The 23797-nt window shown below is 55.1% G+C and overlaps 1 protein-coding gene across 4 annotated transcripts; it reads left to right on the plus strand.

The window, feature by feature from the left end:
- Positions 1–221: 221 nt before the first annotated feature.
- Positions 222–22798, plus strand: RHCG (Rh family C glycoprotein). Of its 4 annotated transcripts, none has more exons than XR_012375166.1 (12): positions 222–446; positions 9174–9360; positions 11614–11764; positions 15217–15364; positions 16184–16350; positions 17789–17926; positions 18118–18254; positions 18560–18684; positions 18896–18969; positions 21294–21386; positions 21796–21873; positions 22223–22798. XR_012375166.1 is itself a non-coding variant. In XM_025893155.2 (11 exons), the coding sequence occupies exons 1-10, from the start codon at positions 260–262 to the stop codon at positions 21360–21362; spliced, it is 1383 nt and encodes a 460-aa protein (XP_025748940.1). In that variant the 5' UTR covers positions 222–259; the 3' UTR covers positions 21363–21375; positions 22223–22797. The 4 variants fall into 4 exon arrangements, 2 of the variants coding, with proteins under 2 accessions (XP_025748940.1, XP_025748939.1); XR_012375167.1 differs by having other exon boundaries at positions 21294–21375; XM_025893155.2 differs by lacking the exon at positions 21796–21873 and having other exon boundaries at positions 21294–21375; positions 22223–22797.
- The last annotated feature ends 999 nt before the right edge of the window (positions 22799–23797 follow it).

Genomic DNA, 23797 nt, shown 5'->3' on the forward strand with positions numbered 1-23797 from the left:
ACCTCCCCGCTCGGCCCCTGCTCCTGCTGCTGGGCCCCCGACGGGGGAGCTTCGGGGGGAGGGGGGCTCCCGGGTGGAGGCGAGCCCCGAGCCCGCAGGTCCCCTCGCCGGTTGGACGAGCGCACGGGCGGCACCCGGGTCAGCTGTTCCGCCACCCGACGCGGCCGCCCCGCCCCTGCCCGGGTCTTATAAGCCTCTTGCGCCTGCGAGCGTCAGTCGGAACTGCCCGCTGCCCTCCCGGCCAGGCGCCCCCCGCAGCATGGTCTGGAACACCAATCTTCGCTGGCGGCTGCCGGTCACCTGCTTGCTCCTGCAGGTGGCCCTGGTGGTCCTCTTTGGCGTGTTTGTGCGCTACGACTCCGATGCTGACCCTCACTGGATCGACAGTAAGATGCAACAGAACTCCACCAGCGACCTGGAGAACGAATTCTACTACCGCTACCCGAGTAAGTCCGGCCACCCCGCACGCCCGCCAGAGGCGTCCCGGCAGGTGCCCGCCGCCCCGCAGAGCCCTGCCTCGCTGCACCTGCGCAGCCTGCTGCTCGGGAACGAGGCGGGGGGGGGGGGGACGGGGAGAGACGGGGAGGGGGGCTGGAGGAGGAGAAGCGGCCCTCCCCACTCAGCCTCCCCACCCGGCCCCCCCGCCAGGCCCTGGAGAGCACGCTTGAGAGAGGGCCACCTTCGCACCAACTCTTTTTCCCTGCGTTAAAGAAATAAGGGAAAACTCACCCCGGGGAGCTCACTCCGGGGGCCATCAGAGCCTTCCAACCTCCCTGCCAGAGAGCCCTACTTGTCCTCCAAAGACCCGAGACCCATCTCAGTCACCAACCAGGGGGTGACCCTGGCACGCTTGTCCAGCTGGGCCCGTACTCTCCACGTAAGGGGGTAGGTCCCATGCCAAGGGCTGCAGGTGGCTGCGAGGTGTGTGGGACCCCGGCACCCACCCTCTTCTGGCTTGGAGAGGAAGAAGGAACATCCTGAATTCTCTGGTATCTGTGGTACTGTGGTTCAGAGCCTGGCTTTGGAATCACCAGAGCCTGGCTTTGGAATCACCAGAGCGAAACAATGGTTTCGCCATTGACCAGGTGGGTGGCCTTAGGCTCATGTCAACCTCACTGAGACTCCTTTTCCACATCTGCCTTATGGGGCAGGGGTGAGGCTGGCGTGAGATAGTGCCCGTCGAGCTCTGGCACGGCCCTGGCCACGGAGCTCTCACTTCCTAAGGGAGCAATTACTGGAAGAACACTAAGCACACAAGCCTGAGGACTCAGGAGTTGGAAAAACTGGCCCAAGGTCACTCAGGTCGGCCCAACCTCCAGACTCTCAGCCCAGGGCTCTTTCTATACCCTTGTGCTTTCTGACTGCCCACACCATCCACCAGCAGCCAATGACAATCATTCCAACTTGTTGGTGCTCAAATGGTCATGGACTGTTAGTCTCGGCAAGGACCCTAAAGCTCACTGGCAATAGCCACCCACGCCAACTGGCATTCCCTCTGTGGCTTGAATACCCTCAGTAATGGGAGTCTTTAACTCCAGAAATAACATTTCATTTAGATCCAAATAAATAACTGCATACATTCAGGATGATGGCCTGAATGAACAAAGACAAAGGTGAGGAGGTTGCCAACTCAGTGGGAGCCAGCCATATTAAATGGCTGCCAAAAAGATAATGCACTCCCAGGCTACATTAATAGAAATATGGTGCCTAGAAGAGGGGAGGTGATGGAAGCAGGGGTGTACCCTGTGCTGGTTGAGACCACAGCCTCTACTGGGCTCCACTCAGGGTCATGTTTTAAGAGATCTTGACAGCTGAGGCCTTAGAATTTAGATTCCAAATCCGCCCGTCACTGCCCACCTTTTCTCTCCTTGGACTGACCCAGCAAATGGAGAGGCAGACCAGCTTGAGATCCTCCTTTGCCTGTTCCACTCCTCTGCTCTGGCTCTTGCTCATCTCATGGCCAAAAAGCCAGCCTTCCAGCAAAGCAGAGGAGGTAAGGTCTCCCATGGGTGTTCATAGGTCCTTGAGGAGTCCGGGCAGTGGAAAGTCTCAAAACCCTAAAACAGGAGCTACAGAACCTTCCCAGTGAGGGGTGCGGTCCTCGCATCTCCCCAGCTCCTAACCCCACTCCATCCACATCCACCTTCCATACTCCACCTTCATTTATTCACACAACAATCACTTACCTATAGGGTGGCCATATAATTTATTGACCAACAACACTTTTGAGAGTGAGGAGGTGGGTAAGTTGTGCTAGTAGTAATTTGCCAGGACACACACGTAAACCACCGACTCCTCCTCCAAGAGACCAAGACTTAATGACCACTCTTGATGAACAAGTTGCATATCCTGGGTCTCTAACCCCGAGGGGCTCCCAGACTCATTGAGAGCACCCCAACACCCTGTCCTCAATGGGGTCAGGTTCTCTGGGCAGAAGAGATCTGAGACAGCGTCCTGGAAGGTAGTAAGACAGTGAGGAGGGGGCAAGCAGGGCAGGCATGCGGGGAGCACGTGAGTGGTGCAGAGTGGCGCAAGCCTAGGGCCTGTGAAAGGGATAGGAGGGAGGTTGCTAAGGGGGACAGGACAGCCCCAGCCATCAAGGAGGGCTTGAGTTTCTCCTGCCATTTCCCCCGTGGGTGCTGGGAAGCTCTTGGTCATCATGCAGGAAGAGACAGAGAGGAGTATAGGGAGAGACTCTCGGCCTCGGCATTCCTTGGCAAGTAATGGCAACACGGCAAGCTAGCAGATGTGCATTCTCTCCTTTGACACCCCACCACCCCAGAAGGAAGGCAGTGTCGGGACTCCCCCCATTACAGACAAGGAGCCTAAGGCCAGAGAAGGGGAGTGACTAGGAAATCCAGAGAGCCAGCGTAGGAACCCTGGGCTCCTCTCCTTCACTCTCCTTCCTCCAGGCTCACCTTTCCCCTCTCCCCGCCTGCCTGACCCTTCTCTGGTCTACCTGGTCATGGTGGTTATGGTTAGGAGTTAGAGGGCACGGGGCCTCCCGGCACAGGTGGGGCTCCAGTGGGGCAATTCCCAGGGGCCTGGGTTGAGGGCATGCCCTTGTGGTACCTTCTGGGTTCTTGGCTCTAGGCTGTCAACACAACACCTGTGTGGGCCTCATTCCTGCCGGGGGGATGAGTGGAGCCTGCTGGGCATCTCTGGTTTCCAGAAGAGTCCAGCTCCAGCTGGCTCAGGCTGGGGCTCAGGAGGCCCTTCAGGACTGCTCCCCAGGCCCGGGCCCCTCGGCAGGCAGCAGGCACCGAGCCAGCTGGGGACCTGCCCGGACGGTGCCCTCAGAGGCCCGTTGTCCAGGCACTGGCTGCTGGACACAAAGCTTCCTCACGGGCTGGTGCTCTGGGGCCTCAGTGGCTGTTGGCAGTGTCCGGGGGAAGTTGGCTTGAGGAGGAGCCCTCAGAGTCTGGGCTCCTGAAACTTCCTGCAAAGACCGAAGGAGGAGCAGGACACATTTCTAGGAGATGACCCAGGGCAGAGGATGCCATAGTTCCAACACCCGAAAGACTGTTTCATGAAGCCACAGCTGTCAGGCTGGCTCTGCTCTCCTGGGACCTACACCTCAGACTCAGCTCCATTCCCACAAGTCTCGGAGGGAATTAAACAGACCCGGGTCCATCGCTAAATGCACTGAGCCTCGGTATGCTCATCTGTGAAGTGGGAATACTATTTAATACACTGGATCTCCAGGAAAATTGAAGAGGGCAGATGACTGGTAGGGCACATCTGGGGGCAAGAAGTGAGGAGACAGTGAATGCTGGAACCAAGCATCCTCCGAGGGGAGTGAGTGCTCCGGCGCTGAAGGTATGTGAGTGGAGGCACGGCATCTCTTTAGAGATATGGCCAAGGAGTGTCTCCCTGAATCTTAGTTTCAACGATGTTAGCATTTAAATTCCTTTGCGCTCTCCCCACTTCCAAATGCCTTTTGCATGCTCTGTCAGGCAGGGCATTTCCTTCCATCTTGTGGTGCCGGAGGTGGACCTTAGAGATGTGCCCAGCACTCTCAGTGCCAGTGACATAGGCGGGGACTGGCTGAGCCCTCCCACCCCACAGCCCACCTGCTTTCCCGGGCCTCTGCACCATTGCCAGGAGATTGTGCGGTGATAGGGTGGTTCTGTGGTCGGCTCTGAGGTGTGGGAGAGGTGGGCACAGAGCCTTGGGGAAGTGAGGGCCTGGCCAGGAGGCCTCAAAGGCAAATCTGGGCTGTGTTGGCCTGCAGAGAATGGGAAGGGAGCAGCACCAGCCTGCACCAGGCAGGGCTTCACGCTTTCTGTGCCGATGCAGCAGGGGGGTTGGAAGCTGCTGTGGTCCAGCAGCCCGGGCAAACGCTGTCCTCAGATTTCAGAGCCAAGGCCAGCTTCACTGGGGACCCATCCTGGAGGCGGGGGGAGAGTGGGAGCTAGGAAGGGGGTGGAGAAGGGGAGAGCGAGAACCGCTGTGTACTGGTGCCCCCTTGTGGCAGCCCTCGTGGCTGCAGGCCAGCATGCCAGTGGCGCCCCATGGAGACGGGGGGTGCCTCTGGGTAGAGAGGACAGAGTCTGGGCGGCGCAGGACTGCTGTGTCGCCCCAGGCTGGGGAAGGAGAGGGGGGAAAGGAAGGCGTGTCACCAACTTCCACTGATCTACAGCAAATCGCCAACTCAGTGCGAAACACAACGACAGCCTTGAAAGAGAAAAAGAGAAATAGTAGCTAATATGATTGATCAATTTGCTAAAGAGCCAGGCCTCTACCCAGGGCTGGATGAAGTCATTAAATGTGCACCACAGAGCTCTGGGGCGAGCACCGAGCACAGGGCGTAACCCCACCCTACAGAAAAAGAAACTGCAGATCCGAGAGATGATGTCCTTCCCAAAGGTCACACAATTGGGACCTTCAAACCATTACTAGTAAAAGCATTCTAGGTAGCACCAAACTTTATAAAATATGAATTAATCAACTGGTAGATTGGGGTTCTAAATTAGGACCAGTTTGGGAGATAAACAGAAAGGGAGCAAGAGAATGAACAGGGAGGTGCCCAAGGAGAGGGAAGCTGGCATCTGTGTGCCTGAGATGGGGGCAGAAGAAAGAGACACCCCCCCCCCCAGAGAGAGGCAAAGAGAGAGGTCAGGACAACCGGGGAGTTAGGGGAGTCACGGAGGACAGAGAACTGGTGAGGGGGGCAGGCAAGGATGGTGCCCTGAGAAGGGGAGGGCCTCAGGCAGCCCTCAAATTGCAGCTATCCCCCAGGAGGGCCCCCTCCACCGTACCCACCCCTGCCCACGTGGTTCCTCTCTGCCACCAAACAGCCGCAAGGCTCCCATCCTCTGTGACTGCCTCTTCCCAGGGATTCCTCCCACCCCCTGCCGGCGCCTTCCCTGTCCGGCCTGCTAGCTTCAAAGGCAAGCCAGCTCTCAGCTGCTCTCTCCCCCTCTCTGTGCCCACATTCTGACTCACAGCTCCATCTGCCGGCCTGCCCCCCCCCCCACCACCACCCCGGGCTCAGGTCCCCGCTTCACCCCGCGCAGCCAGGCTCCGTTCCTCCCATCTGCCCTGCCCACCCTCACGACTCCCCTACCCCGCTGTGGTCCTCTCAACTCCAAGGCCAGCACCAGACGGAGCCCCTCCCTCCCACTCCACACCCAGCCCCCCTCCCTGCCGCTGGAACTGTAGTCTGAAAGTGTCACGTCCCTCTTTCACACCTCTCCTCCAGTCTGCCACCCATCCGTTCTTCCCAAGAATAACCATAATGCCGCCTATGGTGACTCACACGCATTAGCTCAGATTCCCCCACAACAGTTGGAAACGTGATAAACCAGGAAACGCGATAATACACGAAATCAGCTACACGCATTGGGAAAGCTACACCAAGCTGCTGTTTGTTCGTGCAAATTCGCACAGGTCTCCAGACAGCAGCTCCGAGCACCACGCTGGGGTGAGACCCGCGGCTCTCTTGCTTCAGCTGGCATGCCCCCACCCCCACCCTGCACTGGGCCAGTGCCTCCTCCCTAAGCCGCCTCCAGGTGGCCGCTAGCCAAGGGGGCTGTGGCCACGGCCTGGGCCCCAGGGAGACCTGGGGGGTGGGGTACAGATGGGGCAGCCAGGGGCAGGCAAGGTTAGAACGCTATAGCATCAGCGCCGCCCCTACCTCGACCAGGCTCTCCACCCCAGGGGCGGGAGGCGTCGGACTGGAGAGGGGCTGTAGCCTCCCCTGACCGGGAACTCCCACCTGGGGCTCCTGGGTTGCTGTTCAGCGGGCACCCCTGGGTGCTGCGGGGTGACACCAGTCATCATTCATTCCGCCACACATACTGACTGAGAGTCTCCCCGGCCACTCCCACAACAGGTGCTGGGGAACAGCGGAGCGATGCGAACAGGCACAGCCTCGCCCTCTGGGGGTTTCCAGTCTAGTGGGACGGACAAACACACCTAACTGCAGACGGAAGAGGGGGCCGGGAGGGAGAGTACCGCCTCTAAACCGGAGGGTCAGGAAGGCCCCTGTGACGAGGAGACGTTTTGTTGAGATCTGCAGGAAAAGAGGCTGTTGGCCTAAGTTCTGCGGGAACAGCATCCCAGGCAGGGGGAGGCCACAGGCAGAGACCCCGGAGGAAGGCCGAGGAACACGCCAGGCTGGTGCAGCTGGTGCATGGAGGGGGAGCAGGAGGCAAGAATGAGGAAAGAACAATTTTTTTTTACTTTTTACTTGGGAAGAATTTCAAATTTTCAAGAAGTTGCTAAAACAGAAGTAGCATGAAGAGCACTATACAGGGCGCCTGGGTGGCTCAGCTGGTGGAGTGTGAGACTCTTGATCTTGGGGTTGTGAGTTCAAGCCCCACGTTGGGTGTAGAGATTATGTTAAAAATATAAAAATTTAGGGCGCCTGGGTGGCTCAGTTGGTTAAGCGACTGCCTTCGGCTCAGGTCACGATCCTGGAGTCCTGGGATCGAGTCCCACATCGGGCTCCCTGCTCGGCGGGGAGTCTGCTTCTCCCTCTGACCCTCCCCCCTCTCGTGCTCTCTGTCTCTCATTCTCTCTCTCTCAAATAAATAAATAAAATCTTTAAAAAAAAAAAAGAGCACCATATACTGTGTAGCTCCAATTCAGCGACCTGCTCCTTCTCTTTGTCCGCACGTAGACACACACACACACACTTGTTTCCTCTGAACCATCTGAGGGTTGGTGACACATGCCATGGCCCTGTTGTCACCTTCATGACTCCAGGATATGTCCTGAGAATAGAGGGATTCTCTTCCATAACGAGGCTAACCAATTTCATCAATCTACATTGTGTGATACTTTAATATACGGTTCCTAATTTCCTCAACCTAATTTTCTAATCATTTTCTACTTTTGTCAATAACAAACTTTACAGCTCTCCTCACACACACACCCCCACCACCACCACCACCAAATCCAGGATCCAGTCCAGAGTTAGGGAGCGAATGTAGTTGGCATGTCTCTTTAGTCTCTTTTAACCTGGAACATTTCTGCCGCCTTTGTCTTTTAGGACATTGACCTTTTTCAAGACTAAATCCTCACCCACCCCCCTTCTAACTTCGCATTACTCATTTTTTACGTGTATGATGCTTCCTTGTGAGTAGACTGGGATAATGCCTGCTGGGTTAGAATACCATACAGGCGATAAGTCTCCTTCAGATGACCACATCTGAAGGCCCGTGATAATCCACCTGTCCCTCATGGGTGAGGTTAATTTTGATCACCCAGTTGAGATGTCGTCCTGTTTCTCCATAATTACTGGGTTTTTTTTTTTTTTTTCAATCCCTTGCAACTCACAGTCTTTGGGAAGACTCTTGAAGACAATGCAAATGTTCTGCTCTTCATCAAAATTTCCTCCTGGATTTAGCATCCACTGATGGAGTCTTGACTGTGAAAATCATGATTTTCCAACTTCAGCGCTCATTCCACATTTAGCTGCCTGGCTCTCAGCATTCAGTTACAAGCAAGAGCCCTCTCCACGTTCTCATTTATTTCCTAGTCTGAGTTCCTATTTCCTAATAGTTTTAATTTACTACAGTACATAATTATTTTGGTATTCAAACCATCCCAGATTGGGCCAATAGGAACCCTTCAATCTGGCTCCCGTGTCCTAGGACACCCCTAGATCCTCTTAGCGCCTTATATTTTTGTACCTATTTTTGCTTCCCAAAGCTCCTTGCCTTCTATTATTTTCTGGGACTCTAGAATCAGGCAACATTAGCACTGGGAGGACAGTTATGATCACTCTAATCCATCCTTTGGTTTTATGGAGAAAACTGGCTCTCAGAGGGGAAGTAGCTTGTCAAGGCCACACCCCAAGAGTTGGTGGAAGAGTTGGTTCAAAAAGCAGAATTAGCCTATGCCTAAGTAACAATAAATAATAATAAAGCAACAATAATAATGACACTTGTCCGTTCTGAGCACCTATTATGGGATGGACACTGCGAGGTGGTTTACCTACACAACCGCATTTAATCTCTGCAGGCTTTGTAAGTAAGCATTACAGAAGGCGCTGAGACCCAAGGATGTTACCTGACTTTGCAGAGTCATCTACCCAGCAGATGGAGGAACCGGGGCCCAAATTCGGGTCTCAGTGATGCAACAAAGTGTACTTGCAGGGGGTGGAGGTGGGATGTGACATTCGTGGGGGGGGGGGGGCCGATGATCAACTCATGTGCTTGGCCCCTGGAGAGACTCAGACCCAGATGAGACTAACTTCTCTGTACTAAAAAAAATGGATTGAGGGGGCAAGGCCGCAGAAAGTCTGGGTTCTAGACCCTAGATTCTAGGTGTGAGCCACACCCTGGCCCCAATTTCAAATGCCCAGCTGCCCACCCCAGCCCCGGGTGAGGGTGGAGAGACGAAGCTGTCATCTCCTGAGGGGGCGCTCAGGCACGTCTTGGCATTAGAACAAGCGGTCTAAAGTGGGAGGCTCACCTTGGTCCCCCCAAGCCCAGCCCCCTCCAGAGGTTCTTAGGACAAGATGCGGGTAGTGGCTGTTCTACCCGCAGCAACTGCGCCTAGCCCTGGAATCCAGATGCAGAGATGGGAGGAGGGGGCTCGGGAGACTACCTGGGGGCCCAGCGGCCGGGAAGACACCAGGCGCTGAGCCCGGCGGCGCTGGCCCAGACCCAGGGCTAGGGCGGGCGAGGCCACCGAGACCCCGGGCTGCGCTCTCCCTGCAGGCTTCCAGGACGTGCACGTGATGATCTTCGTGGGCTTCGGCTTCCTCATGACTTTCCTGCAGCGCTACGGTTACAGCTCTGTGGGCTTCAACTTCCTGCTGGCGGCCTTCGGCATCCAGTGGGCGCTGCTCATGCAGGGCTGGTTCCACTCCTACCACCAAGGCTACATTCACGTGGGCGTGGAAAAGTGAGCGCGGGGCGGGCCCGAGGGCGGGCCCATGATGTTGGGGCGGGGCGGGGGCGGGGCCCAGATGCAAGGGGCGGGGCGGGGGCCGGGCCGGGGGCGGGGCCCAGAGGGCGAGGGGGCTGGTGTGCAAACGAACACTCCTTAGTGGGCTTGGAACACCAAGTCCGCAGAAAGGGTTTAGAGGCAAACTGCCATAAAACCACGTCACGTAGAGGGCATCAACCGGGGGTCATAGGCCAGGTGTTTGAAATTTAAAACATGCCAAATATTTGCAAGGTACTAAATCACTCAAGCAGGTCAGTGAAGCCATGACTTAAGAGAAACTGGAAAAATAGTTGACTAGATAGAAAATGTGTTGGAATCAACAAGCCAGTGTTTTGTATATAAAATCGTTGACATGAATATCAACATGCAGTTCAAAATACACGAGAAAGTCTCACTCCTAAAGCCATAGACCCCAAGTAGGAAAACACCTGTAATATATTTAATTGGCCACCCCAGCGAAAGAGCTATGGCTAGATGAAAAAACAAAAGTATACAACTTTTTAAAAATCTTCAAAGGGAATTATCGTAAACTTTGTGAGTTGGCAGGTTTTTGGTGAACTAGTTATTTCGCAAGTTGGTCACTTAACAAATTGAGTTTTTGGCAAACTGGCTTTCAGGGAATTGATTTTCAGCAACCGAGATGGAGCCGATTCTGGTGCTCGGGGCTGGACGATCATGTTGTCCCCAGACCCTCCTCCTGGCTTCTGTCCTGTCCCTGCTGAAGAGTCCTCCAGGTCCTACCTGTCACTGTAGGGCAATGCCCTGTACGGGCTCTGCCCAAGCCTCTGTGGGCCCTCCTGAGATGTGACATGCAAACCTCCGTCTCCTGGGTGCTGATGGCCCAAGGTGTGGGCTTTTCTGCTCTCCCCCTCACTCCTTCCTGATGGTCACCTCTGTCAGATCAGTCTTCTGGCTACAGTTATGGGAACATGAGCAAATAACCTGGCCTCTCTAAGCCTCCCTGTTCCATCTCTCTGATGTGGCTAGTAATAGTACCTGTCCCCTCAGGTTTAGGCGTGGTACAGGAGCGCATACCCAGTACCTAACAGGTATTTCAGTGCCTGGCACTTAGTAAATGCCATGATTCCTTCAGCCAGGCCCTGTGTGAGGCCCTGGGGACACAGCAGTGAACAGAGGTCATAGTGAAGCAGAGGTTCCAATGAACATCCTCATCTTAGGAGGGACCCTGACAGAACAGCTCCCATTCCACACCCTGGCCCAACGATCAGCTGGCTTCTTACTTATCACCTCCTGATTCTCTCATACACACCTAAGCACGGGGCAAGGGCACTTCCTCTGGATGTGAAGGGCTTGAGGAAGTAGCCTCTACTGTCCCTGTATCCACCACCCCCCCATTAACAATTCTCATGACTCTGCCTTGAGCTTTGCTGCTGGCCGAGCACAGGAAGGCCTGGGTTAGGCAGGCACATGGATGGAACCAGGGTCTCCTTTGGCCACATGACATCTACCTGGCTGTCTGCCTCTCCATCAGCCCTCTGCTGGCTGCCTGGGCTTTCAGGTCCAGACTTTAGGAGGACTTAGGTGCTCCTCTGCCTCTATTCTCTCTGTTGGCCTTCCTGCCCCCTTCCACTGAGCCCCCAGGTCCCTCCCTACCTCCTGCAGGAAGGCCTCTCTTTACTCCCTGGACACAGATCCTCTCTCCCAGGTAAGGTGACAAGGAGGTCATGAGAGCTCAAACCCAAGCAGGGCCCTGGTAGCCAGCAGGAGATGTGTGTGTAAAGTGAAAGAGAAGGGTCTGGAGGCGGACACCACATCTGCATGGAGGAATCCAGGAAGGCTTCCTGAAAGAGGAGGTAGTCAGAGGAGGTTCTAGAAGGGCAAGTAGAGGATGGAGGGCAGGGCAAGCCCCCAAATATGGGGCATGTTCCGGAACAGCAGCTGGACAACTTGGGTGCCTTGAATACAAGCTGCCTGCAAGGAGGGGGCCCTGGGATGGGGGCCACAGAGGAAGGGTCTGGCATCTGGTACATGCCATTGCTGTCCTGGCCCTTTCATGTGCTATTTCGTCTCATTCCTAGAGTAGCTTTAAGATGTTATGTGCTCATGACTACACCATGAAACTGAGGCTCAGAAAGGTTAAGCCACAAGGCCAAATACACAGATGACCAATGTCCGGATTCAAACCCAGGACTCGGAGTGCCATTTCTGCTGTTGCCTCACCCCCCCCCGTGACCTGTCTCCCCGCAGCCTCATCAATGCGGACTTCTGCGTGGGCTCTGTCTGTGTGGCCTTTGGGGCAGTTCTGGGCAAAGTCAGCCCTGTCCAGCTGCTCATCATGACTCTCTTCCAAGTGACCCTCTTTTCAGTGAATGAGTACATCCTCCTCAGCCTGCTAGAGGTGAGCAGGGCTCAGGATGGGGATGGAGGGGGACACTTGGGGTGACAGCAGGGAAGGAGAGGAAGGGAGGGCTGAGGAGGCATGCCAGCTGCATTCAATTCACCCTTAGCCAGCCACTTAACCTTTTGAACCTCAGTCTCCTCATCTCTAAAAGGAGAGTAATGACATTTATTGGGCAGGAATGGCGGTCCACCGAGCAAATCAGTCCAGCACCTGGGCAGAGCAGGGGCTCCTCGTATGGTGGTTTTCTCCCTCCTTTCTCTTTCCTGCATATCGGATGGAAAGAGTGGGTGTTCCTGCACACACTCTGGCGCACACACACCTCATTCCCAGAATGCTCTGCCAGGAAAAGGACCCAGTGTATTGAGGGGGCACATCTGTAAGGAAGGATCCTAGGGGAATAGCCATGGTGGACATGTACAGCTGCATAGGTTGTGCCCTGCACAACTCCAGAGATGACATTCACATGGACTATGGCAGGAATGATGCCCCTTGAAGTTGGCCGAATCAATGGCCCAAATAAGAGGCACCTTAGACCTCTGACTCTAGCTCAGATGCCTCGTTGGTACCTTTGCAGGGGTGAAGGTCATTCACAGACTTCATCCATTTCTTAGCCCCCAACTCCTCCACATTTGGACTCTGCCTGGAACACTTCCACCCCCCACAAGGGGTAGAGTTTTTTTGTTTTTTCTTTTAGGTCACACTACATTCAGTCATTCATTTTGTCATTTTCTTCAGCTACCAGATTAGCCCAAGCCACCATCTCTCTTCCTCCTAACTCATCGCCCTGTCTTCATCCTTGCCCCACTCACTGCCTCAGGCCAATCTCCACCAGCAGCCATGGAGACCTGTTAATAATGCATGTAAGACCATTCCCCTGATTAAAACCCTCCAGTGGTTTTTAAAATTTCTTCGAGTAAAATCCAAATTTGTTGTAAAGCCCCACATGTTCTGCCCTCAGCCTTTCCCTCCAAGCTTATAATCTACTCTCTCCCCATCTTCCCGTGCTTTGGCCACACCCTGCTGTCTGCTCCTCAACACATCAAGCTTGGTCCCACCTCAGGGCCTTTGCACTTGCTATTCCCTTTGCCTGGAATGCTCGTCCCTCAGTCGTTTTCATTACTGAGGTCTCAGCTGGGATATTGCCTCTTCAGAGAGGCCCTCCCAGATTCTCCCCACCCCACAGTGTTGCCCTCTATCTTACTGCCCCCCACCTGACCCCTAGTCACTATCTCTCATATTGACTTGGTTTATTTTCTCCGTAACACTTCTTCTCTGATAAACCTGATGTGTCTGGACCGTCTGTATCCCCAGCACCTAGTTCAATGCCTAATAAGCGCTCAAGAAGTATTTATCGAGTAAATGCATTTTGGAGTCTGACTGCACGTTGGGCAATGCTCCAGGCACTGCCATACAGAGGTGAGCAGGCCTCTCGCTCAGCCCGCAAGGAGCTCACCATCTAGAGAGGGAGCCAGGAAGTCAATAGACAATAACCACGCAGTGCGATGAGGAGTGGGGTCAGGGGCTTGATGGCCTAAAGGGAGGGTGCCTATACCAGCAGGACAGGTCAGGGAGACTTCCTGGAGGAAAAGATGTCAAAGCTAGAAGTCAAGTGAGAAATAACCAGGTGAAGGAGTAAGGCAGGGGGAACAGTGAGTGCATAGGCCTTGAGGGAGGCCCACAGTGAGAAGTCTCCGGTGGCTCCACCCGGCTGGAAGAGGGTGTGCGGTAGGGGGGGCGGGGGGGTGGGGAGGTATGTTTGAAAGGGTAACGGAGGGAGGAGCATGGATCATCAAGGCTCCTGAAGATGGCATTAAATGGTTTCAACTTTTGTCATGAGGGCAGTGGGGAGCTATGGAAGGTTTTAGACAGGGGAGTGGCACGGTCAGACACATGGAACGGAAACGCCTCTTTGGCTGTGGTAAGAACAGCTGGGAGCAGGGAGCCCAGTTAGGAGGCTGTCCTTGTTGCCCTGATGAGAGATAATGGGACTGGGACTGGGGTAGTACAAGGAGAAGGTAATAGTTCAACAGGTATAAAAGAGGTGAGTATGCTGGCCTTGGGGCCTGGCTGGGGTGGGAGGTGTGGAGAATAAAGCATCTGGGGGGGCCAACGGGCGTGATTTGGAATAGGCTGAGAATGTAGTATCTTGGGCGCGAGTGAAGAGGCCCTCAAAAACCTTCCCAACCTGCTACAGAAATTCTCTGAATGCCTGACAGCCTTTGGGCCTGTCTCTGGGTCAAGTCAAAATACAACAATCACTGCTGACATGTAAGGAGCACTTGCCCTTGGCGGGGCCCGGCTCTGAACACTTCACATGGCTTATCTCATTAATCCTCATCTCCGAGATAGGTGCAATTATTACCCCCACTTTACAGAAGAGAAAGTTGAGGCTCAGAGGTTAAGGGGCTGGGCCCAGGTCCCACAGCTAGTAGAGGTACCCGCCAGGCTGGGAACCGGGAAACCCAGCTCTGTCAACAACTAACTAGCTCTGTGACCTTGGACAACACACTTAACCTCTCTGGCTGGATTTCCCCATCTACAGTGAAGGAGCAAGTCTATGATTCTGATTGGAATTTCCCCTGAGATTGGTTCTGAGTAGGGAAGAACAGGAGGCTGAAGAGAGGGGAGGTGGGGGCATGGGGAGGAAGGCTAAGCCAACCAAGTGCCTGTGGGGTGCCAGGCACTCGCCAGGTGCTGTACACAAGTTGTCTAGTTTCACCCTCGAGACAGCCCTGCTAAGTAAGGCACCCTGGTCTCCCCAACTTTGTGAAGGAGGAACTTGTGGCACAGAGTGGGGGAGGGCAGAAAGGGGCAGAAGAGGAAGAAACCAATCTGCATGCTCTGACTGGGGGGGGGGCAGGGGGATGGGGATGGAGCGGGCAGTGGGTGGTCAGCTGGGAGGTTGTCGGGCAAGGAGTGTGGCAGGATGCTGGGGCGATGAGGAGCGGCAGTCTAGACGGAGTGGGGTTGGGCCAGGAGTGGCTGTGGAGGAAGAAATGTGGCGGGGGGCGGCCTGGAGGGGAGGGAAGGGCTCCCAGGAATTAAGATACTAAAGAAGCTAGTGGGTGACAAACTAGATAGGGGGTGGCCCTGGGTTCTAGCTCTGCTTCACCTCTTCCCACTGTGTGACTGAGCAAGGTCCTCTCCAAGCCTGGGTTTCCCCATCTGGGCACAGTCCCATCTGCTGGGTGAGGACGCTCTGGCATTTTGCTGACAGGCTCACAGCGTGGACTCAGGGATGCCTGCTTTCTCACCTTCCCAGTTGATTGGTCTGTGGGGGCCCTAGGCTCCATCCTGCAGCTTGTGGAGTCAGAGACAGATGGAGCTGTGTGTGTGTGTGTGTGTGTGTGTGTGTGTGTGTGTGTGTGTTTCACGGGGGTGGGAATGGAAAGTGCTAATAGACGGGAGGGAGAGAAGGTATCAGAGCCTGACAGATCCCTACACCCCAGGTAAAGGACGCAGGGGGCTCTATGACCATCCACACATTTGGCGCCTACTTTGGGCTCACAGTGACCTGGATCCTCTACCGACCCAGCCTACACCAGAGCAAGGAGAGACAGAGCGCTGTGTACCACTCGGACCTCTTTGCCATGATTGGTGAGAGCGACTGTAATGATTGAGGGCCACCATGATGGGTGAAGGTGGCCATGATGGACACAGGCTATCATGATGCCTGAGGGCTGCCATGATGGGTGAGGACCACCATGCTCGGTGAGGGTCTCCATGAGGAGTTCAGGCCACCAAAACTACACCTGATCCCCACATGGTCTGGTGGGTGGCAGGCAGTTCTCTTTGGGGAAAAGGCAGAGGGGGGTTGCCTGTAGACACCTCCAGGATCCCAGATGTTTGTCCCTTTTTCCCATGGGGCTAGAAGTTGGTCACTCATCCTGTTTTCCCTAGGGTGCCCCAGGGCAGACAAAGTGGTAACCAGGACCTGGTCAGTCCATCCCCTGGGCTAGGGCAAGGTGTGAATTCCTGCTTCCTGTGTCCATTCATTCCAGAGAATACATATCCACCACCCACTCTGGCCTCCTAAAACCCAGCCCTGCCTTCAAGGAGCTCCTCACAGTGTGGTGGAAGAGATGGCAATGTTACAAGACAATCTAACTACAGTAGAGAAAAAGATTCTCCCTCATGGTGCTATGGGAGCAAGGTGGGAGGCATTCAGCCCAGTTATGGGGTCGGGGTAGACTTCCCGGAGCAGAGTGGAGGGCTAAGTAAAAGGTAGTAAGTAAGACAGGGAGGATGTTCTGGGAAGAGCCCCCAGCATGAGGAAAGCTGCCAGGGTGGGAAACTGCTGGGGTATGTGAGTCATATGGCATCTCTGGAACTCAAGGATAGGCTGTGTGCCTAAGCTCTGTTGGGCCCATCTAACACCTCTTCTCCTGGGCCCACGGTCCTGTCTGGTCTGGCCAGGCACCCTCTTCCTGTGGATGTACTGGCCCAGCTTCAACTCAGCTGTGTCCAACCACGGAGATGCCCAGCACCGAGCCGCCATCAACACCTACTGCTCCTTGGCAGCCTGTGTGCTCACCTCGGTGGCGCTGTCCAGCGCCTTGCACAAGAAGGGCAAGCTGGACATGGTGAGCAGCAGGGCGGAGGGGGGGTGCTGGGGAGCCCTGGGGTGAGGTGTGACTGTGACTGCCTGTGCCCAGTGGGCACTGATCACCATGCCCTGCCAACGACTCTGTGAGGCAGGCGGCAGGCAGCATCAGGATGATCACACCCATCCTGCAGATGAAAAAACTGAGTCTCGGGAAGAAATGATTTGTTCAGATTCCATAGCTGGTTTTCGGCCAAGCCCAGAACCAGATTCCCAGATTCTGTTACACTGGCTGTGCTGGATGAGTGGCTCCTCCTCCTCATTCTCCTCCTCCCAGACTGGGGGGCTGACGGCTGTTCTGGGCTGAGGACCCCATCAGATCCTGCCTGGTACGGTTACCAGGGGCACTTCCGCTCTGCCAGGCTCCTGATCCTCCAAACACTGGCCCTCAGCCTTCCTAAAGCTGCTTCCACCTGCCCCGCCCCATACACTCAGAAAGGGGACCCCTTTGATGTCTGTTCACTCCCCTGGGGAGGTTTGTGGGGGGATGCGGTTTCACAGTGTCCTTCTTCAGACCACCGGGACAGACTGTTCTGTCGTTAGTGGGGAGGGGCCAAACCCCATAGGTGTTGGTCGATTTTTCTATAAAAAGAAGACCACCTCTCTATTTCCTAGTCTGACACTAGCTTCTTGACATGGGCATATGTGTGCTGGGACACTGCCAGGAGCCCCTGGATTCACTGGACACTCACCACACAGAGAGGTAGGGACACCCGCATCAGGGGGAAGAGAATCAAACACACTGATGTAGGCACACCTGTGTGCGCCCAAGACCCCCCTCCCCCACACGCCGACAAGGACACAGAATAGGGTCAAGGTCAGGGGCCCTGGCTCCACACAGACCCGGATCAAGATACCTTTCTGCCTCTTGCTAGCTGTGTGGTCTCCCTGCACTTCAATTTCCTCCTCTGCAAACATCCAAAGATAAGTGTCCTTACCTCCTGGGCTTGCTGTGGAGACGGACTGAAATCCTCCCCACAGCGGGCAGCACAGTACTGGGTGCAGGTCCGCCCTCAGAGAGGGTCAGCTGGTGCTCTTGCAGGCCCACAGACCCCGCCATGGGTGTTTGCGCACGTGTAGGGCCTCGCAGGTGCCTGACGTCAGCAGACGCGAGCGTAGAGACCAGGAGACATGCAGAGCTAGAGGGAACGTGCACACGTGCCAAGGGGGCTCACCCACCCCGACACAAGTACGCCGATTTGTGTCCATGGACGATGGCCAGCCCGCCGGTGTGGGCGCCCAATGTGCAGAGAGCACAGGAGCGGGGCCCGGGCTGGGGCCCTCTGCGGTCTGCGCGCTCGCGAGATGCCCTGGGGGTCAAAACCCTGCCTCCCAGCGCCAGCAGCCCCCACACACGGGGACCCTTGCGGGCTCTGGGAGAGGACTGAGCTCCCGCCCGCCCCGCCCGCCCTACCCAGGTGCACATCCAGAACGCCACGCTCGCAGGAGGGGTGGCCGTGGGGACGGCCGCTGAAATGATGCTCATGCCTTATGGCTCCCTCATCGTTGGCTTCATCTGCGGCATTGTCTCCACCCTGGGTTTTGTGTACCTGACGGTGAGGACCCCAGGCCAGGGGCTGAGGGCTGGGGAATCCTGGGGGTCTCTGTGTTCCTGACAGGAGGGGGGTCCCTAGGGAAGGGGCTGGAGGATCCTGGGTTTCCATGTATTTGGGACCTCCAGAATTCTGGCGTGCCCACACCCCTGCCACTGCTCAGGGTCTGAGTAACAGCCGTCACCCCTGTCCAGCCATTCCTGGAGGCCCGGCTGCGGATCCAGGACACATGCGGCATTCACAACCTGCATGGCATTCCTGGCATCATCGGTGGCATCGTGGGGGCCGTGACGGCGTCCTGTGCCAGCAGTGATGTGTATGGAGTAAAGGGGTAAGTATGGAGGAGGGGCAGGGGAGCCTGAGCTTCTTCCTTCCTTTTCTCCATTCCTTCTTCCTGCTGTTCCTCTGGGGTCCAACATACTGTCTGTATTCCTAACCTACCCCAATCTGAACCACGGTCCATAGGCCTCTTTCCCCAACCTCTGTCCTTCCTCAAAAGCCTTAGGGACCATCTGATCTGTCCAGTGCACACAGGAAGGCTCAGAGCCTTGGTGCCTTCTCACATTTGTGGGGCGACAGCAAGTGGTTTCTTGGCCTCTCTGCGATGCCCTGACCTGCCCCTGATCTCCACCCCAGGCTTGCCATTGCTTTCGGCTTTGATGGCTTCAAGACTAACTGGAACGCAAGCATGCAGGGCAAGTTTCAGGCTGCTGGTATCTTTGTGTCCCTGGCCATGGCCCTGGTGGGCGGCATCATCGTGGGTGAGTGGAAGTGGCTGGGCCAGAGAAGGTGGGGCCGCTGTGGGTGGGGGACCCAAGAGCACGTACCAGAGGTCAGCCCAGAGACCCCAGGAATCGTGTGCTCTTGTGGCTGTGGGACTGGGGCGGGGGGATGTTTCCCAGCTAAGGGGAAGGGCTGGGTAGACTGAGAAGAAGTGGTTCCTGACCTTGTGTGACCCCCAACTTTCTTTAGGGATTATTTTGAAGTTGCCCTTCTGGGGGCAACCCGCTGACGAGAACTGCTTTGAGGATTCAGTCTACTGGGAGGTGAGTTCCAGGGCCTTGTTCCCCTGCACAAAGTGAGTTGCATCCCTTCTCCACAGACCCTGCCCACATCAGCTGAGCTGGGGCCCCCAAGGGACCGGAAGCTGAGGGTTGGGGACAGAGCCTGCATCACCCTGCTCCTCCATCCAGAGGCTGTGTGTCTCTTGGGGGCTGAAGGCTTTATTCTAGAGCAGTCCTTCCCAAAGTGTGGTCTCCTGTGCTCCCCAGCAGCAGCAGACCTGGGAACGTGTTAGGAATACAAGTTCTTGAGTCCCACCCAGATCTCCTGAATCCAAAATTCAGGGGTGGGCCCCAGCACCGTGTTTCAACAAGCCCTCCACGTGATTCTGATGAAAACCATACCCGCCTCTGAGAACCACGGCCCTTCCACGTGCATTGAAATCACCTGGGGAGCCTTAAAGAAACTCGGAGCCCAGGCCTCAGCTCCAAGAGGCTTGGAGTTCATCGGTCTGGGGTTAGGACCTGGACGTTATGAGTTTTTTGGTTTTGTTTTGTTTGTTTTTTTTTTTAAACCTTCCCCAGGTAGATCAAAATGTAGCCCAGATTAAGAACCATGCTGTGGTGTTCAGCTTCAGACTCCATAAGAACCACCTGGAGACCTTGTAAAAATGCAGCTTCCCAGGTGCCAGCCCAGAACTGTAATTGAGTAGGGCCTCCTCTTGGGAACAAGTTCCCAGCTGATTCTGGTCCAGAAAACTGAGTGACATTCCATTGCTTTCAGCATCCAGAGAAGTATCAGTACAGAAACCTGACTTGAGAAACATTGTTCTAGAAGCTGAAAGTAGTAGGATGTCACAAAACTGTTTCTTTAAAAACATGCCACAATTTGGGCTTTCTGTGACTTCAGGCAGGCCTCCCTCCCCACAAATCCTTGTTGCAGGTGTTTACCTGCATTAGATGGTGGGGGATGACAGCCACCTGCATTTCCCCTCATGACAGGGGGCAGGACCTAACCTGTGTCTGTGGTCCCTGTGACATGGGTCTGCCCATCACCACCTTTCATTTGGCTCTGTATTTTTAAAATCACACCAGAAAGTTTTCTGGGTAATTTTCACTGATATCCACTATAAGCCAATTTCAGATACATAACTAATAACGCTTTTGAATTCATTCTCTTTAAACTATCTTTTTATTATAAAACGAATAGAAGCTCATTAGGAGAAATCTGGAAATAGAGAAAAATAGAAAGAAATCCCATCACCCTAATTCAAGCACTGCTAATATTTTGGGTATATGTTCCTCCAGTCTTTTTTTTTTTTAATCTGCCCAGATTTTTCTTAGCGAAGATTATATGCCCAATTTGGGATCCTGCTCTTTCTCTCTCTCTGTCTCTATCGTAAAAAGTATTCTGTGTTATTACATTCTTAATAAACTCTTTTTTTAGCAGCATTATTTTCATTCCATATTTAAAGTCAGAACTTAAACTATTTTAGACACCACAATTAGAAATCACATGGGATTTACCACTAATGAAATAAACTAAAAAAACTATCAATTCCCATACAAAGAAGTTCACTCTTGGTTCTGTTTTGATCTTTGTAATTCATTCTAAGTTCACACCTTCTATCTGCTGAATACCCTTCAGCAATGCTCAGTTTCGAAATCTAATTCTGTGTCAGTGGAAGTGAGCCACCATCAGGCCGTCCCCTCAGCCCCTGGCCTCTGGGTGGTCTACCTGGGAGATGAGGTGGCTTTCCAGAGGACAGCGTGAGACAGATGCTCTCCTGCACCTCAGTTGAGGCCATCTTTAAGATCAAATCTAAGCCTTGAAGCCAAGGCAAGGCTGATCTCCACCCCCAACACCCACAGTCCAGCTACCCATCCATTTCCGGCCTCCCCTACATCTCACCCCACCTCACTTTGGGACCTCCCTGCTGATCCGGGAGCTTGCCATGCGGCCTCTCCCTGGCACACTACTACTCATCTTTCAAAAGTGGGTTCCTTCAGCACAACCGGAATCCCACCCCTCCAGGCGGGTTATCAGCCTCTCGTGTGCATTTACAGCTCATATTGTCACTGTGCCCGGCACCTGAACGCTCTCCCGTTGCTCTAAGTGGGGCAAGGACCCGGTCTCGTCCTTGCAGTGCCCCAGCACCCTGGACAGTGGCTAACCTGCTGTAGGAGGGCTTGATACCGGTGTGGACTGCCCTGCTTCTCTGCATGCGCTCTGCACAGTGATCACAAGGTGGCGCCCGCCACACAGCAAACGCCGCTCCAGACTTGCCCAGGCTGTTGTAGTTCTACCAGGGACACCCATCCGCCCGGCCTGGGACAAGGCCCTTGGAGCTGCCTTCCTCTCTCTGCAGATGCCCGAGGAGCCAAAGAGCACGGTCTTGCACCCTGAGGACTCTACCCTCAAGCCCTCAGAACCTTAAACTCCCAGGGCAGGTGAGAAGCAGGTGAGCACAGGCAGGTTCTCCCAGTGGGGGCCCAGCTCTGGGAATTGGATGCCAGCAAAGGGGCAAAAAGCAAGCATCAAGAAATGAGGATGTGAGCTTCCACCCCTCCTGCCTGGATTGGAGTGGGCACACGGGGGTTGGCGGCCTCAGAGTCACACTCCTTGCAAGCCGGGACAGGCACAGGAGTACGGAAGGTGCTCTGAACTGGAAGGAATGTATAGAAGGTGACCTGGCTACACACTTGGCTTTGCTGCTTACTGGTTGTGATTTTGAGGATCTCCTCACCCACAGACGGAGCCTCAATTTCCTCATCTATAAAAGTGGAAATGACAGGTCTGGCTCCATTCAGTGGATCAGCTCAGGCTTGTTCTTCCTTCCTTCTCTCTGTCTCCTTTCTTCTTCCCATCAGCTCACCTTTCCTTGCTCCTCTGTGGAATGCACCAAGCCCCGCCTTTTGCATCTCACCCTCCAGAGCTCGACACGACAGGTGCAACTACTTCGCTCTTTCTAATAGATGAGAAAATTAAGGCTCAGAGAAGTTCAGACTCTTCATGGCCACACAGTGCAAGTAGAGGGCATGGGATCCTTGCAGGACATTACCTTTACACTCAGTAGGGCTGTTTGATCCCCTTGGAGGCCAGGGCTTGGAAGGAGCTGTGTCTGGGGCACAAAGCTGAGTGATGTGGCAGGAGAGGATGCTGGGGTTGCAGGATAGAGAAGAGCGAGGCTGGGACCCCTTGCCTCTGATGCCCACCCTGTTCGGAAAAGGTGAAGGTGCCCAAGGGGCTACAGCAGGACCCCACAGTGGCCCGCTGCTCTTGGCTCTCTCCCTGCAGGCTCCACAGACTGTCCTGGCACTCCCAAAGGAGCGGTGCTGACCAAGCTGGGAACACAAGAGCAAGGCGAACAGCACCCCACCTGCTGGCCTGGCCCAGGGTGCCTCTCTTCCCTTCCCCTTCATCCCAGGGGGCCTGCCTGAGAATGGAGGAGGAAGAGCTATAGACAAAGCGGGCATCCAAGCCAGGCTCTGGCTGCAAGAGGCCTGCCTCCAGGGCTCTTGGTGGCCACATCCTGGGAAAAGCAGGCAGGAGTGGGGCTGGGAGCTGGCAGTGGACCCGAGCCCTCCTAGGAGACAACCCAGCTGCCAGCCACCAACTGCTGGGCTCCTCCACTCCCTGCCTGCCCCTCGGCCAGCATCTCCCTTGCTCCCTGTGTCCCCCAGACCACTCTGTTCCGTGCAGATGGTGGCCTCCGTGAATAAACGTTCTTGGTGTTCTTTGTAGAATGGGTGTGAATGCTCCACCAGGGCCAATCTGAGCAAGAAAAGGACTTGAGAGACCTGGCCTTCTGCCCCAGTCCTGATCTCCCACACCACCGTGCCACCCATAAGGCAAGGGAAATCATCCCAGGCTGAAGAGGAAGAATTTGGGGTGCTGGAGGCTGGCCCAGCTTGGGGCTCCCTGCCAGGCTCAGCTTCTGGGCTGGGGCCTCTCTCCAACGCCCTTCCTGACTTCACATCAACCATCCCAGAAACACACCCATGGTGAAAACTGCCATGTTTACCATGCCCTTCATGTGACCCTGCTCTGGTTCAAGGGCACTCAGGCAGGGTGGAGAATAGGGGGGAAGGCTCCTCAGGGCCAGTCCCCTGACCCCAACCCTTCCCTCCCTCCACAGTGGGAGAAGTTTTCAGCAGTTTAGCTCTCCCCATTTTCTGCGGCCAGCCACCACCCTGGGCAGACTAACACTTCCTACACTTAGGGTGCTCACAGTCTAGCTGGGGTCCACCCTAAACTCTGACAGCCATCCAATGCCCAGGGGGCTTCCCAGAGCAGGTCACTGGAGCAGGGTTTTGGAGGCTGCATAGGAGTTTACCAGAAGGATGGCACAGGGACAGCACAGGCAGATACCCAGAGATAGGAATCAACATGGCAAGGTTTGGTACGGCTAAAAGAGATGCGAGGCGAAAGTGTGCCAGCTGGCGAAGAAGAAGCAGAATCCAGATCCTTTGTGGAGCAAAGACTCCAGGGAAGAAGGGGTGAGGGGAGAGGGAGGAGAAGGTCTCTCCTGCCTCCAAATCCGCCCTCCCCGCCCCCCCCGCCCCCCTCACAATTCACACATACATACACACTCAGGCCTTCATTCTCCGTGCCAGAGGAGGGGGGGGGAGGAGAAGAAGGGGAGGAGGGAGCTGAAATGCAACCTATTCATGTTCCCCGCGATGTAACACCCCTCATTTTCCATGCTGGGTAAAGACAAAAACCCTTTACAACCTGTTTCTGGAACTTGTCAGCAGCTGCCAAGAGGAGCATGTTAATTAAACGTCGGCAAAGATGGAAGCTGGAGGCCCCGGCTCTAATTGGACAGTTTGCTTCACCGGATTGAAAAACATTGTGACAAAGGAGGAGGTG

Source organism: Callorhinus ursinus, unplaced genomic scaffold, assembly GCF_003265705.2.
Source record: "Callorhinus ursinus isolate GAN/ISIS: 27379988/994484 unplaced genomic scaffold, GSC_fseal_2.0 scaffold45, whole genome shotgun sequence".
In the NCBI taxonomy this organism is placed as follows: Eukaryota; Metazoa; Chordata; class Mammalia; order Carnivora; family Otariidae; genus Callorhinus; species Callorhinus ursinus.

Coding starts and splice junctions, on each gene's coding strand:
- RHCG (XM_025893155.2), top strand. CDS start 260: ATGGTCTGGAACACCAATCTTCGCTGGCGGCTGCCGGTCACCTGCTTG. Junction 447..9,173: donor ATTCTACTACCGCTACCCGA/GTAAGTCCGGCC, acceptor CTCTCCCTGCAG/GCTTCCAGGACGTGCACGTG. Junction 17,927..18,117: donor TGGGTTTTGTGTACCTGACG/GTGAGGACCCCA, acceptor ACCCCTGTCCAG/CCATTCCTGGAGGCCCGGCT.